The sequence below is a fragment of the Odontesthes bonariensis genome, chromosome 6, assembly GCF_027942865.1.
Source record: "Odontesthes bonariensis isolate fOdoBon6 chromosome 6, fOdoBon6.hap1, whole genome shotgun sequence".
Lineage (NCBI taxonomy): Eukaryota > Metazoa > Chordata > Actinopteri > Atheriniformes > Atherinopsidae > Odontesthes > Odontesthes bonariensis.
In genome coordinates this window covers 15,661,859-15,674,151 of record NC_134511.1, presented here as the reverse complement: position 1 = coordinate 15,674,151, position 12,293 = coordinate 15,661,859, and the positions used below count along the sequence as shown (strand labels likewise).

The following is a 12,293-nucleotide window of genomic DNA, read 5'->3' as shown; positions in this document are numbered from 1 at the left end:
CTCTCCAGGATATCCGCTTGTTCGCTGTTTTTCTCAGCTTTTTTCACTGGCATGTCCCAGCAGGTGTTGGGGACTTCTTATGCATTCTTACAGCTAACATCTTACATCATGCCACTACCCGTACAGTTACAGGGACATCGTTATAAAGCAGCACTTTAGTTGCTGCTTGCTGTGGCAGACCCCTGCCTCTGTGGCTCTGCATTTCAGGGTCTGTGCAAACCCCAATGTTAGCTTGATCCTGGATAGTGGCTCTGATTTTTAACTACCTTGCAACTTAAAAAGTGATGACCTTACTCAATGTAGTTATTATTCACATGCAGGGTGAATCCTCAGCCCTCATCTTTCTTTTTTTTTTGTATATAACACTTTATTTTTTATTTTTCAAACACAGAACAAACACTACACAGAGTTGGTGTGGTTATGTTACAAACTGAATTTTAAAAAAAAAAAAAAAAAAAAAAAAAAAAGGAGGGGAGGGAATAGTTAAATACATAAAACTGACGGGCACTATTTCCAGTTGAAAGTAAGCTCTCCTTTAAGAAGGTCAGAGCGTAGATCACCGGGCAGATAGTCCATCAGGGGTCGCCACAAAGCTTTGAAGTTTTCAGTGTTACTAACTCCAAATATTTCCCTATTTGTTACCGTAGGAGGTTTTTCACAAATCCAGTTCCGCAGAATACATTTCCGACCCAAGAATAGTAATTTATTAGTGAGCAGGAGTTTTTTCCCTTTTATTTTTTTGTCTAGGGGTGGCAGCCCCAATAGACACAGCCCAGGATCTTTACAAATTCTCGTCTTTAGAATCGCACTTATCTCTTTGGTTACACATTTCCAGAACCTGGATATAACAGGGCATTTCCAAAAATAATGAATACATGTTCCAATATCATCTTTCTGTTGTTTGTACAACCTCAGTGTGCTGGAGTTTTTGCCATGACCTTAGAGGCATTATTTTCTTCCTGTGGCCACTTTGCCACTCCAGCTGAGTCTCTAATAATGATAAATGTCATAGTATCTCGTTCCAGGCTCGGTGTACGAGCTGATGGCTTGACAGCTAAGCTGGTTTCAGGGTTGAGCTGTAACAAAACAAGTTGAAAACTCGAAGAATCGAAACAGATACATTCTAACAAGACCGCTCAACATCAAAATGTACCTTCCTCTGTGGGGTGGTGATGTGTTCATTTGAAGGCTGCAGAGACAGTCATGTAAGCCAGTTGTTTACATGACAATTAGAGGCTTGTAATAGGGAAATTTAAAGCCATGTTCCGTCTGTGTAGCTGTTCATTTAGAGGAAGGCAGTCTAACAGCAGGTGAGGCGGTCTGTCTGCCAGCCACAGGTAGGAAATGCAAATGAAGCAAATGATAGCTGCTTCACATTCTCACTGTATCGCACGCTTTCAATCTTTAAAACCATTTGCATCGAAGGACTGAAACAAAGTCATTTCCTCATGACTCGTGCTGTGAGAGTCGACCCCAAATCTTGACAATGGTAAAGTAAATGTTTATTTTGTCATATTGTTACACTCTGTTAACTTTGGATGGAGGGAAAAGGAAGTGAGCATGTGTCTATTGAAACCATTTTTTTTAAAGATTCATGTAGTTTCCATCACTTCATCAATTTTCTCTTTTGAGTTCTGAATCGGGGAACGACAAGATGGCAGCTACACTGTTAAAGTCATGATCGTGTTGAGTGTGAGGGCAAATCTAAGACAGCTGGTGTGTACAGATTACTTAAAGGCAAATGTTTACCTTCAGGCATCAGTCCTGTCGTGCAAGGTCAAACAAGTTTGTACTTTGTTCAAACGTTTCCATAAATCAGATTTTATTGAATTGTTCAGAATCTAATATATAAATGACCCAGATTTTGATCTTAAATTGGATCTCACTGTTTCCTTTGTGTGCGTTTGAACATTTTGTGTGCGATGCTGGATTCAAGAAGGGAAATGAAAAAATAAACCAGTACATTGTTTGCCTTCATGGTAATCAATATAGCATTGTTACTTTTCTTTCCAATGGTTCTGCTATCTCTTCCCCATGACAAGTTTCAGACTGGTAAACGTGACCATGACCTAAGTGAAGGGAGTTTAGAGCAGGAAAATGAACTAGTTTGAAGACAAATGTTTAAACCAATTTCATTTGTGAATGCTGGCTGTGATCGTTTCATACTGCTTTAATTCAGTTGTCTCTTGCCAGTTTTTGGAAATTCTTACAAGGTCCAAAAGTGTCCTAATGCCTTTGCTCTATCATATAAGGTGACATAAAATCAGCACTAAACATGGATGCTATAATCTAAAAGTGAAATCTCATCGGACAAGTACTTCACTATCTCTCTCCTTCAAATGATACACTGTGTTTTGAAACCAATCAATGCTTTTACAGGCTCCTTATTGAGCGGTTACTTATTAATACCAAAACAGAGTGATAACTCAGAAACACTATTTCCATTGTGGGAGCGGTGAAACTTTTCAGTGGTACACTTTTTGTCCGTGTTTGCACAAGATTTCACCTCATATATGGGTCACTTTTTCCTTTTCCCTGCTGTTTGTTTCTGACTTCACACTCCCCATCAGTGAGAAGTTACAGCAGGCAGCAGTTCAACACAGCAGATGACACAAAGCCCAACACTGTCACTGTAATTTGACCCAACCCTTTGTTACTTGAACTCTTACAAATAACTGCAGCAACGGACATAAATAGCACATAACTTTTGCAGTTCTCTTTATCACCTCATCTGATCCTAAATTCAGTGGTATAGGCAGTTGACAATAAGGCAACTATTTTCTGTTGTGTTTTGGGACACACCTTTCTATCTGTCAATAACCTTTTACTCTGCTCCAGCACTTCCTCTACCGTTGCCTGGCACTGTGGGAAAATCTCCACTTCCTGATTTGCCTTGATGTGCGTGTTAATCTCCTCCTGCTGACCTCAGTTAACATCACACACTGCAGATTATATTTCCTGCTCTATAACTGATATTGTCACGGGTATTATCATATTATGTAAAATGGTTATTTGTACGGATAAAGGACAAAAGATTTAGCTGGAAAAGTAGCCTGGAAACATAACCTCAGTCACTTGTGAAGTGAACAAATTACAATTAAAAATGTAAAATGTAAATAGAAATATTGCACCAAATTCAAGATGGGTCACATATTTCATGAAATGGCAAAATGCCTCACTTTCAACGCTTATCATATTTTCTATGTTCAACGGTGAATAAAATATTGTTTTTTGAGATTTGAAAAACATTGCAATCTGTTTTTAATCACAGGCTTTTAGGGTTGGCGTTGTCCTTGCACTGCAGCACAGTGTCTCTGGGAACAAAGTTGCAATATTTGTTACATAAAATTTGTCTGACTGACTAGGTTGAAGTTACTTATCAAATCTAAATGTTTCCTGTCTTTCCCATCCAGTGTAAACCACTTAACACAAAATTTGAGCATTCTGTCATAAGTTGAGAACATTCTTTGATCTCTTAAGATATACAAACTCTCAAACCAAATCAAATTATTCTTGTAAGAATTTTAATGTTCTTTTAAGCTCAAAACCTACTTTCAATATCAGCTCAGCATTTGATGGTTACATAAAGTTGCATGTTGCATTTATTCCATCTCCATTCACACTCACTTTAGAGCTGTCTCTGTAATGTAATGTTTTCCATCTCCCACAAACAGATCTTAAACACTGCCATTACCAATCCTCTAAACTGAGAATGCACAGACATGGTCAATAAAGCGGAATACTGTCATTTTAGTGGAAGCTGATTTAACTGATTTACTATGTTGGGAATGAAACAGCAATGTTTCCTCCATCATTATTAATCACTGTCCTTATTTACACTTTCAACCATATTGTGCTAGTATATACCTTGTTGTAATAATAGCATGTGATTCACCACATGTTTATATATGCTGCTCAAAATACCTGTTAACTTGTATTTAGGTGTTTTGTACTATAGGAGATCCATGTCTGCCCCACACAAAGCTCTATTGTAGCCATTACATGACTCTCCCCAAAGAGCAGCCACTGACTCAGACTGATAAAAAAAGCTGATAGATGACTGAAAGTAAATGATTATTGACCACACAAGCAGTTTAAGAGCAGCTATATAACAGAGTGGCCACTCTGTACCTACCTAGAGGCTCCTGTCTCTCAGCCTCTATTTGTCTCACCAAACCACTAAAAGCTGTATTTCACCAAGTTTCTGCTGTTTTTCAGAGCTTCTTTGGAAAATTGAAGAACCTGTAAGTATAATGAGCAAGACACAATCCTAATTTATTCTTCCACGCAAAGGTGCATCATGCGGCACAAAACGACTCTTTGAGCCTCCTGTCTCCTCTCCCTTTCAGACACAGTGGACCTCCAGCTCCTCCCAGAAGGACAGGTGAGTTTTTGCTTCACATCAGACAAATATGATTTCATTCCTCTTGTGCATGTGCTCTAAAATGCTTGTCTATACATATGTGTTTCAGATAACAATGCAGCGTTTGAATGGCCACAGGATGAGTTTGTAAGTAGGAGGAAAGGAAACTGTTCTCTCCATTTTGATTATGAGCACATCTCTAATTAAAGGTGGGGTATGAGATGTTTTCTGGAGCATTTATTATCATATTGTCTGAAAACCTCCTCACGACCCCATTGCACCCACTAAAATAGAATGTTTGGGGAAAAAAATTAATATTTTAGTCCATTGTAGAGGGTGTAGCAAGAGGAAATGTCTAACCAATAGAAGTAATGATGAGAGTTACTTCTATTGGATTCTGACGTGCCATTCAACCGTCAGCCCCCCTCACCCCTCCCCCCTGCGCGTTCACAGACTCGTGACTTGTTCACGTGTTTTGAAGGCGTGGTTTCGAGGGGTGGGCTGAAGGGAGAGGCAAGGTTGTGTAATTTCAAAAATATAGCTTGCAGGAACCGTTTTTCCAAGATCTCATACCCCACCTTTAAGTGTTTTTCCTGTGGGCTTTTATTGACTCATCAGCCCAGTGCAATGTACTATAGGAACCCTTTGAGTCACCTGAGCTGTTGTCACATGTAGCTAATAATGCAGATGCTATTCAACCATCCATCACCCACCTGAGATTTGTTTTGAAAGGGAGAAGCGGAAGGATGTCATTTAGTCTCATGGTTACATTAATGGAAATGTGGGAATGATGACCACTTTTTTTATTAATATGGTCTCAAAGCAGGATGACGAGGAGAGCGACATGTATGAAGTGCCTCCCTGTGAGCGTGCACCTGTGAAAGTACCACAGAGAGAAGTAGAAGAGAACATTTATCTGGGTGAGACCACTGTGCCAAGTCTTATTTCAGAAGAGGGACTGAAAAAAGACAATCTTTTTCTTTAAGAATTTGTGTTTTTTTAGAGAGGACATCCAACCCTGCTGTTCCACAAAGGCAGGCTGCTCCTCCACCACCCCGGCCAGGCAAACCCTCGGTAACTACATCTCCTGACAGTCTGTCTTTGTGTCTCGCTGCAACTGTCAAGAATTGTTTTAGTACATTTGACTTGTTTTCATTAAATCATCTCACCTCTGTCATCCAGAAACCTCAACAACGTGAGGAGTTCCACCCTGATTCCAACACCAAAAAACGTAATTCACCATTGTTTGCTGTTTTTTTTTGGTCTTGAATCTCGCACACTTCATCTCTTTAATCTTTAATCCTCTATCAGCTCCTGAGATAGACCGAAATGAGAAGCCTGGGAGGAAGAAGATGCCCCCTCCTCCCGTACGCCCAGCTCCTGCTCCAGTGTCTGCCCCTGTTGAGGAAGGTGCAGCTCCGCCATCAATAATAAAGACTTAAAATAAGTATCAGTTGAGGGGCAGGCCAGAAGGTGACAAGGCAACCACACATACTGACAATAATATGCGGTTTGTGTGCTATTCACAGAAATACAATCAGCTGTCCTCTCATGCAATGTTGCCTTTAATGTTTTCTTTAGAAGAAGAAATTAAAAAGCAGAACCAACAAGCAGCAGCCCATACCAGTGAAAAACAAAGTGGAGAGTGCCACCTACTGAGGCACCTCTGAGCTGCACTTTTTGTGCCTCAGAAACGCCACTTAACTCATCAACAAACTCCAAAGTGATCTTCAAGAACAGCAAAGCAATCCATAGTTTTTCATTCTAATAAATGGATAGATGCTTTTCTGCCTGAACGTTCTGCATTTCACTCATTCATTGTTTTTGGAAACACCTCTATATTCTAAATCTTGATGAAAACATCAAAGCTATTGTTAATATCTGTGCATATGAAGACAACAGTCTTAAGAAATAAACTGATGTTTGATATCTTTAACACCTAATTTTAAGAAATGTGAAGAACTCTTTTACATGCAAAATTTCTGCTTTAAAATATTTGACCTCAGCAATACTACTTATTTTGCAGAATATCCCATTTCTACATAATGCAAATTACGTTAGATAATTATTGATGTTTTTGTGTATGCAGCAAAATATTTGCACCGTGATTACGTATGCAGGAACAAAACATTTCAATATGCAGAAAATGTAAAAGTATCAAACTTTAGTTGTGCTTTAGTACAATATGTGCTTAATAAAATGCAGGGTTATTCTTTCAGCTAATTAATGAATAAATTGACTGAATAATGGGTTCTGTGTTTGACTGCAAGTACAATTGCTCTATATTACAGTGTAGTGGGTGTACGGTTGCAACATCATAGATCACTAGAAAGTGTTTCTTGTCTTTCAGATGTTTATCTGGATCCAAATGAAGAGCAGGTGAGTTTAAATAGTTTACTTCTATCTACAGAAGGGTGGCTAATTTGGGTATATTTGTGAGATTATTGATCACAAGTGCTTGAAAACAAGGCAAGTGGACTTCTTTTTCAAGGTCAAACTGTAAGATGAACAGTAAGAATGGAGGTTAGATACACAATGATGGAGGCTGGATAGCTGAGCCTACCTTTCAGGATATTGGAAATGTTTGGAAAGGTCTTTTGATATTCAGTATCTACATAACACTCCTTTAGGATAGCACTAAAAGAGACAGTATACAGCATTTACAATCTGAGATTTTTCTGACACCTCCTACACGGGAAGGTGCACCCAAGGGGGCTATTGTGTCATAAAGGGCTGGTTAAGGTACCAATTATCTGCTGCTACATATAAGACAATACATGAATATAGTGATATATATAGACACAAGGTTTAATATCCTAGGAGCCAAGAAGACCATTTAACATTAGCTCAGTCAGAGAGAATTGAAACCAAAGAGCTGAAACTCAATATTAAGTAACATTAAAATGTTACATTTTTAGTCACCTGCCTCAACACTTAACGCTCCTTTTGTACTTGAATATCCTGTCTTGATATTAGTCATATTGTGTTTCAGGAAGATAATGATGACTTGTACTTAGAGCCAGAAGCAGGTATGTACGTTACATAAACTAGCCTTACATTTTTGATTATGAGTTTGCATAGCAGTGTTTAATGAGATGGTGATCACCCAGACGGTCTGTTTAATTTGACTACTTCAAAATCTTAAGAGAAAGAACACAAGATCTCATGTCAAGATGATGGAAAAAGCAATAAAAATGCTAATTTTTTTTCTCCCTGTTCCTCAGCTTGCTCCCCTGTCTCACGTGGGCCAAGGATCCCTCCGTCTCCCAAGACAGCTCCTGCTCCTCCTCCCATAACTATGTAAGTGCACCTCACTTTGAGTCATCCATCCTCTTATCCAGATGATGGCATTCACTAACCTCATGTATCCTGCTCATACTGTCCTCCAATCCATACAACCTTAGGGTAGGAGTTATTGTAGTTGCATTGTACTGTAAATTGCTGATGTCAAACACATTGTGAAAATTCATATTCTCATTATCTTCAGGGTGAAGCCCCCGGTTCCCAGAGAGAAGTCTGTGAGTGTATATTACTTGTTATTTTCAGTGACCAGGAGTCCGTCCCCAATAAAAAGCAATGCTGGCAAAAAAGATTGCCACAGCAGCAAAATGTATTTCCTCTCTTTCAGGGTCCAAAGCCTCCTCCCATGAAGGAGTTAAAACCAGGTGAGGGGTAAAATCTTTGTTGCCAGAAAAAAAAACAGCACAAACCCCGTCCAAAAGAAATGACAAAGTTCAAAATGATGCATTAATTATACATTACCTATGCAGCTCTTTCAGTTGAAGAGAGACGTACCCCTTTTCCCACCAAACTCCCCCCACCGACTGGTGTGAAGCCTCAGTTGCAAGTGAACCTGAAAGAAGCTAAACCCAGGTAAGAGTAAAGGTAATGAAGACGTTTGTTTGACAACCGCAACAACTGCTTAAAATGGTAAAGCTATCAAACAATCATAAAGCAGTTGATCCATCTTGAAGTTCCTGAATACTTCCGACTTTAACTCAGTTCTCAACATCGATTCTTTCTCTTCTTTTCAGTCATCCAAGTCCTCCTGTGGCAGACAAAAAACCTGTTGGTAAGATCACTTGTTCTAAACTTTGCACAGATCAAATGTAATATATATATATTTAAATGATCTGGTTGCTACCAAATAAAGCTTTTCCATTAACTTGTAGTTTTCTCTTTGTTTTAAGGTGGAATGAGGGCGACCAAACAAACAGGGAATGAGGTATGGCATCAGTCTGAACAGAAGATCTAATGTTGGAAGAAGTGCTCAATACTCTTCCTGAACTAAAAGTACTAAAAACAGTTTTGAGGCCCCATTTTCAAAAATGTTTATTATTCCAAACAGTGAACTTATATTTTTCATTCAAAGAGCTTGTTTCGACATTTGTAACTTTTACAAACTTGTGGTTTCTGCTCCACAAATCAACTTAAATCTAATTTTCGGGGGAGAGGAAAGCAACCTATAAATAACAGATCATTGTGAACAAAAACATTCTAGTCTCTGCAACCTCTCTCCTCTTGTCTTCCAATAATCCAAGATATCTAAGTAAACTATTTGTAGATGTTTTTTCTGTTTTCAATTACAAAACACCTTGAGTCTTATGCTTGCTGTAATTCATCAAACTTTCACATGGCTCATAAAGCTCATACAAAGATCACAAAAGGCTTTGATGCATATGTGTCCCACAGTGCTGCCTCCACCTCCAGTTAAGGGTCAATAACATCAAATTTGGTGTAAAAAAACCTTTTCGAATAATGTGTCTTGTACCTATAGAACAGTAACCAGCCCTTCAATGACAAAAGAGTTTTTTTAGATACCGTTGGTTTCATTCTAGAGTTTGTATTTTCCTGGGACGAGATTTAAAAATGTTTATTGAGAGTGAGAACGATAGGAGGGGTCTGATTACGCCACAGGGTCTGACCAATCAGAGCAGACTGGGCATTTTTGGAGACTGTTTCTAGTTTCTGTTTTAACTGGAAATATGCAAATAGGAGTAAGCAGTAAAAACTGTGCAAATCTGGGGAAATCTGTCATGTCAGATTAAGTTTTGAAATAATAGATAAGACAATCCCAATGCCAAAGTCACATTTTATGTATAACTACTTGGGCATGGTTCTCCAAAGTTGACTTGAATAACTTTTTGGACAATCGACTGACAGAAATGCAACAGAATTTTTATAGCTATTATCTAATATATGTAAAATGACATAAGGAAAATAGGCATAGTTGTTCTTGTATCACTTTAGAATCAGCACCCTCATCAGTCCTCCCTCATACTGCACTGCCATGTGTCTATGGTAGCCTAGAAAGGAACAAACAAACACTGGCACCAAAGCAGAACGTTAACATTTTTCACATCAGAACTTGGACATAGACGAGGGGTAGTTAGCTGGTTGCAGTTGTTGGAAAGATAGCATTACATCCAACACCTGTCTCTACTTTAATTGCTGCAAAGTAGTTTAATGTAGTGGTTCTAGACCTTGGGGGTTGAGTCCCTCCAAACAGCAACTAAACAAATCTTAAAAGTTTTACGATAATTAGAAGAAGAGGAAGAGGAGAGCAGTTGCCCAACCGAAATTTGAATAATCTTATTCAAATGACTGTTTAAGTGAAGTCAGTTAAATTATATGGCACATTTGAACAACACGCACAGTCAGAATACTGAAGATATTAAAGAAAAAGAAACAAACAAAAACCATATCAAAATAACAAATAACAAAGTACACTGAATCAACATTAAAACAAGTCGAAAAAGCAATTAGATATTTGACTATCTGATCAAGCAAGTTTTGCATCTCAGCTTCAGAGATGCTGATGAGAAAGCCTGATCTGACCTGAATGCCAGTCTGGACGGCAGCATGCTTTTACAGATCACTTAGGTCCAGTCCATTCAAACACTTGTGAGAAATCAAAGCATAACTTTACGGTGTTCCTGCATTAAACAGGCACGTGATATATGTTGTGTTTACAGAGGAAATGTTTTTAAAAAAGTACAATAATTCACTGAGGAGTTTATATAACAAATATAATATACATAGTAAATAGAGATGTTTTTTTTCAGAAATATAGATAAGTTGAAGTATAACGACGTAGAGCACAACTTAAACCTTGGTAAATGTACTGTTGTTGATACATTTATTGTGCGTCACATCCCAGGATAAAGAGTGGTTTGCAGGAGACTGCAGCAGAAAGACGGCTGAGGATCTCTTACAGAGAGTCAGCAAGGTAAACTATCTTATCTCATGTTGAAGTAAACAACTTGTGGTGGGAGTGCTATTTCTATAATACATAAAGTTTTTTCTATACTCCCTCAATTCCTCATTCTTTCCCATTTATTTGTATTTGAATCCTCTCCTTTAACTTTCAAGCTTGTCCTCTCATTTTTCTGCATTGCAGGATGGTGCCTTTCTCATCCGGCACAGCTCGGCCCAAAGCACCCGCCAGCCGTACACCCTGGCTGTGCTCTACCAGCAGAAGGTCTATAACATCCCCATCCGCTTCCTGGGGGACATGCAGGGCTATGCCCTAGGAAAAGAGGGCAAGAACAACGAAGAGGTGAGGGAAAGAAATGTGCTGTTTGGCGAGATGATGAGGACAGGAGACAAAGAGAGCTGGATTCTGGATTTAATGGAGCTTTATGAAATAACTTGTTGAAGCACTTTTCTCCCTTTATTCTCCCCTCTGACATAGATTTTCACCAGCCTCGACGAGATGATTTCTTACCACAAGAATAACCAACTGCTTCTGATTGACAGCAGGAGCCAGGCCAAACATAAGGCACATTTAACTCACCCTGTACGCCCTTAAAACTACACTGACACACAAATGTTGTGCTAACATGACTCATGTGGTTAAAGGTACAAACTAAAAAGTTTCCCTCATGGAAATACTGTAGGCTAACAGTGTGTCTTTCACAGAGGTGCAGCCACACCCCTATGAAACCTATCATAGCGAGAACAGAGACCTTTCAATGAGAGACGTCGAAAACCCTCTTTGACACGCAGCAGCTGCAAGACACAGCTGCAACGTAACATTAGGTTTGAACTTGACTGTTGTTTGACTGAGGGATGTTTCTCTGTTGCGCTGTCATCATTATAATGACTATTGTACAAGTCAGCGTTTCTCTAGTAAAACGTAAACTGTCACTTTGTTACTGTAACATTCAGTCAGTTTTCACATTTAATCAAGAAATTGGTTCATTCTGTAGGACCACGCTAATTCAATAATTTATTCAGCTGTAAACAGTGAATTTATGCCTGTAAGGCATCCAACGACCTAACACGAGCTTCTTAGTGTGCTGCTGATACTCACCATCACTGTTTTTTTTTATCTGTTACTGTTACATTGTGTTGTTTGATCCTTTGCAGATATTAACATCACTCATTTATTTGAAGTACAACCACAGTACGCATCGTCTTCTGATTTTGAACGTTCTGGGTTTTTAGCGTGATATTCTAGAAACTGTGTAATGCTGACTAAATTACAAACCGACTTGGATTGTTTTTATTCTATTTCTTTTGCTTTAATTTCTCTTTATTAAACTTGTTTACCAGTAACCATTTTAACCTGCTCCCCAGAACTGACCAAAGGTGTTTTTGTGGTGTGTGTTGTTCATTTAGAGGGTTACAGTAAGTGCATTTCGAGACTGATGTTGGATGAAGTCATTTAAGTAAACTCAACCTTCCACTGTTGTCGAATCTCTGTTTGTTATGTATCCTAATCAGTGAGGGTCACCAGGACCTGTGTGCGTGCATGAGTGTGTGCGTGTGAATTGCTTTCCTGCAGCTGTTGACCAGACACTGGTGGATCCACCTGCTTCCTGTCAGGGTGAAACCATCTCCTCTGTGGTTAAAGCATAAATCTTGGTCCTGGAACTACAGACTGCAGAGCAACGAGTGTGTGATGATTTAACACTTAAAGTGTAGA

General features: G+C 38.9%; 1 protein-coding gene across 3 annotated transcripts; it reads left to right on the top strand.

Moving 5' to 3' along the window:
* The first annotated feature begins 1,266 nt into the window (after positions 1 to 1,266).
* On the top strand, positions 1,267 to 12,058 carry LOC142382858 (uncharacterized). Of its 3 annotated transcripts, XM_075468984.1 has the most exons (20): positions 1,267 to 1,337; positions 1,426 to 1,489; positions 4,219 to 4,244; positions 4,350 to 4,384; positions 4,473 to 4,510; positions 5,187 to 5,283; positions 5,367 to 5,437; positions 5,546 to 5,594; positions 5,675 to 5,773; positions 6,714 to 6,742; positions 7,356 to 7,392; positions 7,588 to 7,663; positions 7,851 to 7,881; positions 7,992 to 8,028; positions 8,134 to 8,236; positions 8,398 to 8,435; positions 8,554 to 8,588; positions 10,524 to 10,592; positions 10,764 to 10,922; positions 11,058 to 12,058. In XM_075468984.1, exons 2-20 carry the CDS (start codon positions 1,487 to 1,489, stop codon positions 11,172 to 11,174), a joined length of 1,149 nt encoding a protein of 382 aa, XP_075325099.1. In that variant the 5' UTR covers positions 1,267 to 1,337; positions 1,426 to 1,486; the 3' UTR covers positions 11,175 to 12,058. The 3 variants fall into 3 exon arrangements, with proteins under 3 accessions (XP_075325099.1, XP_075325100.1, XP_075325098.1); XM_075468985.1 differs by lacking the exon at positions 1,267 to 1,337 and having other exon boundaries at positions 1,358 to 1,489; positions 5,190 to 5,283; XM_075468983.1 differs by lacking the exon at positions 1,267 to 1,337 and having other exon boundaries at positions 1,358 to 1,489.
* The last annotated feature ends 235 nt before the right edge of the window (positions 12,059 to 12,293 follow it).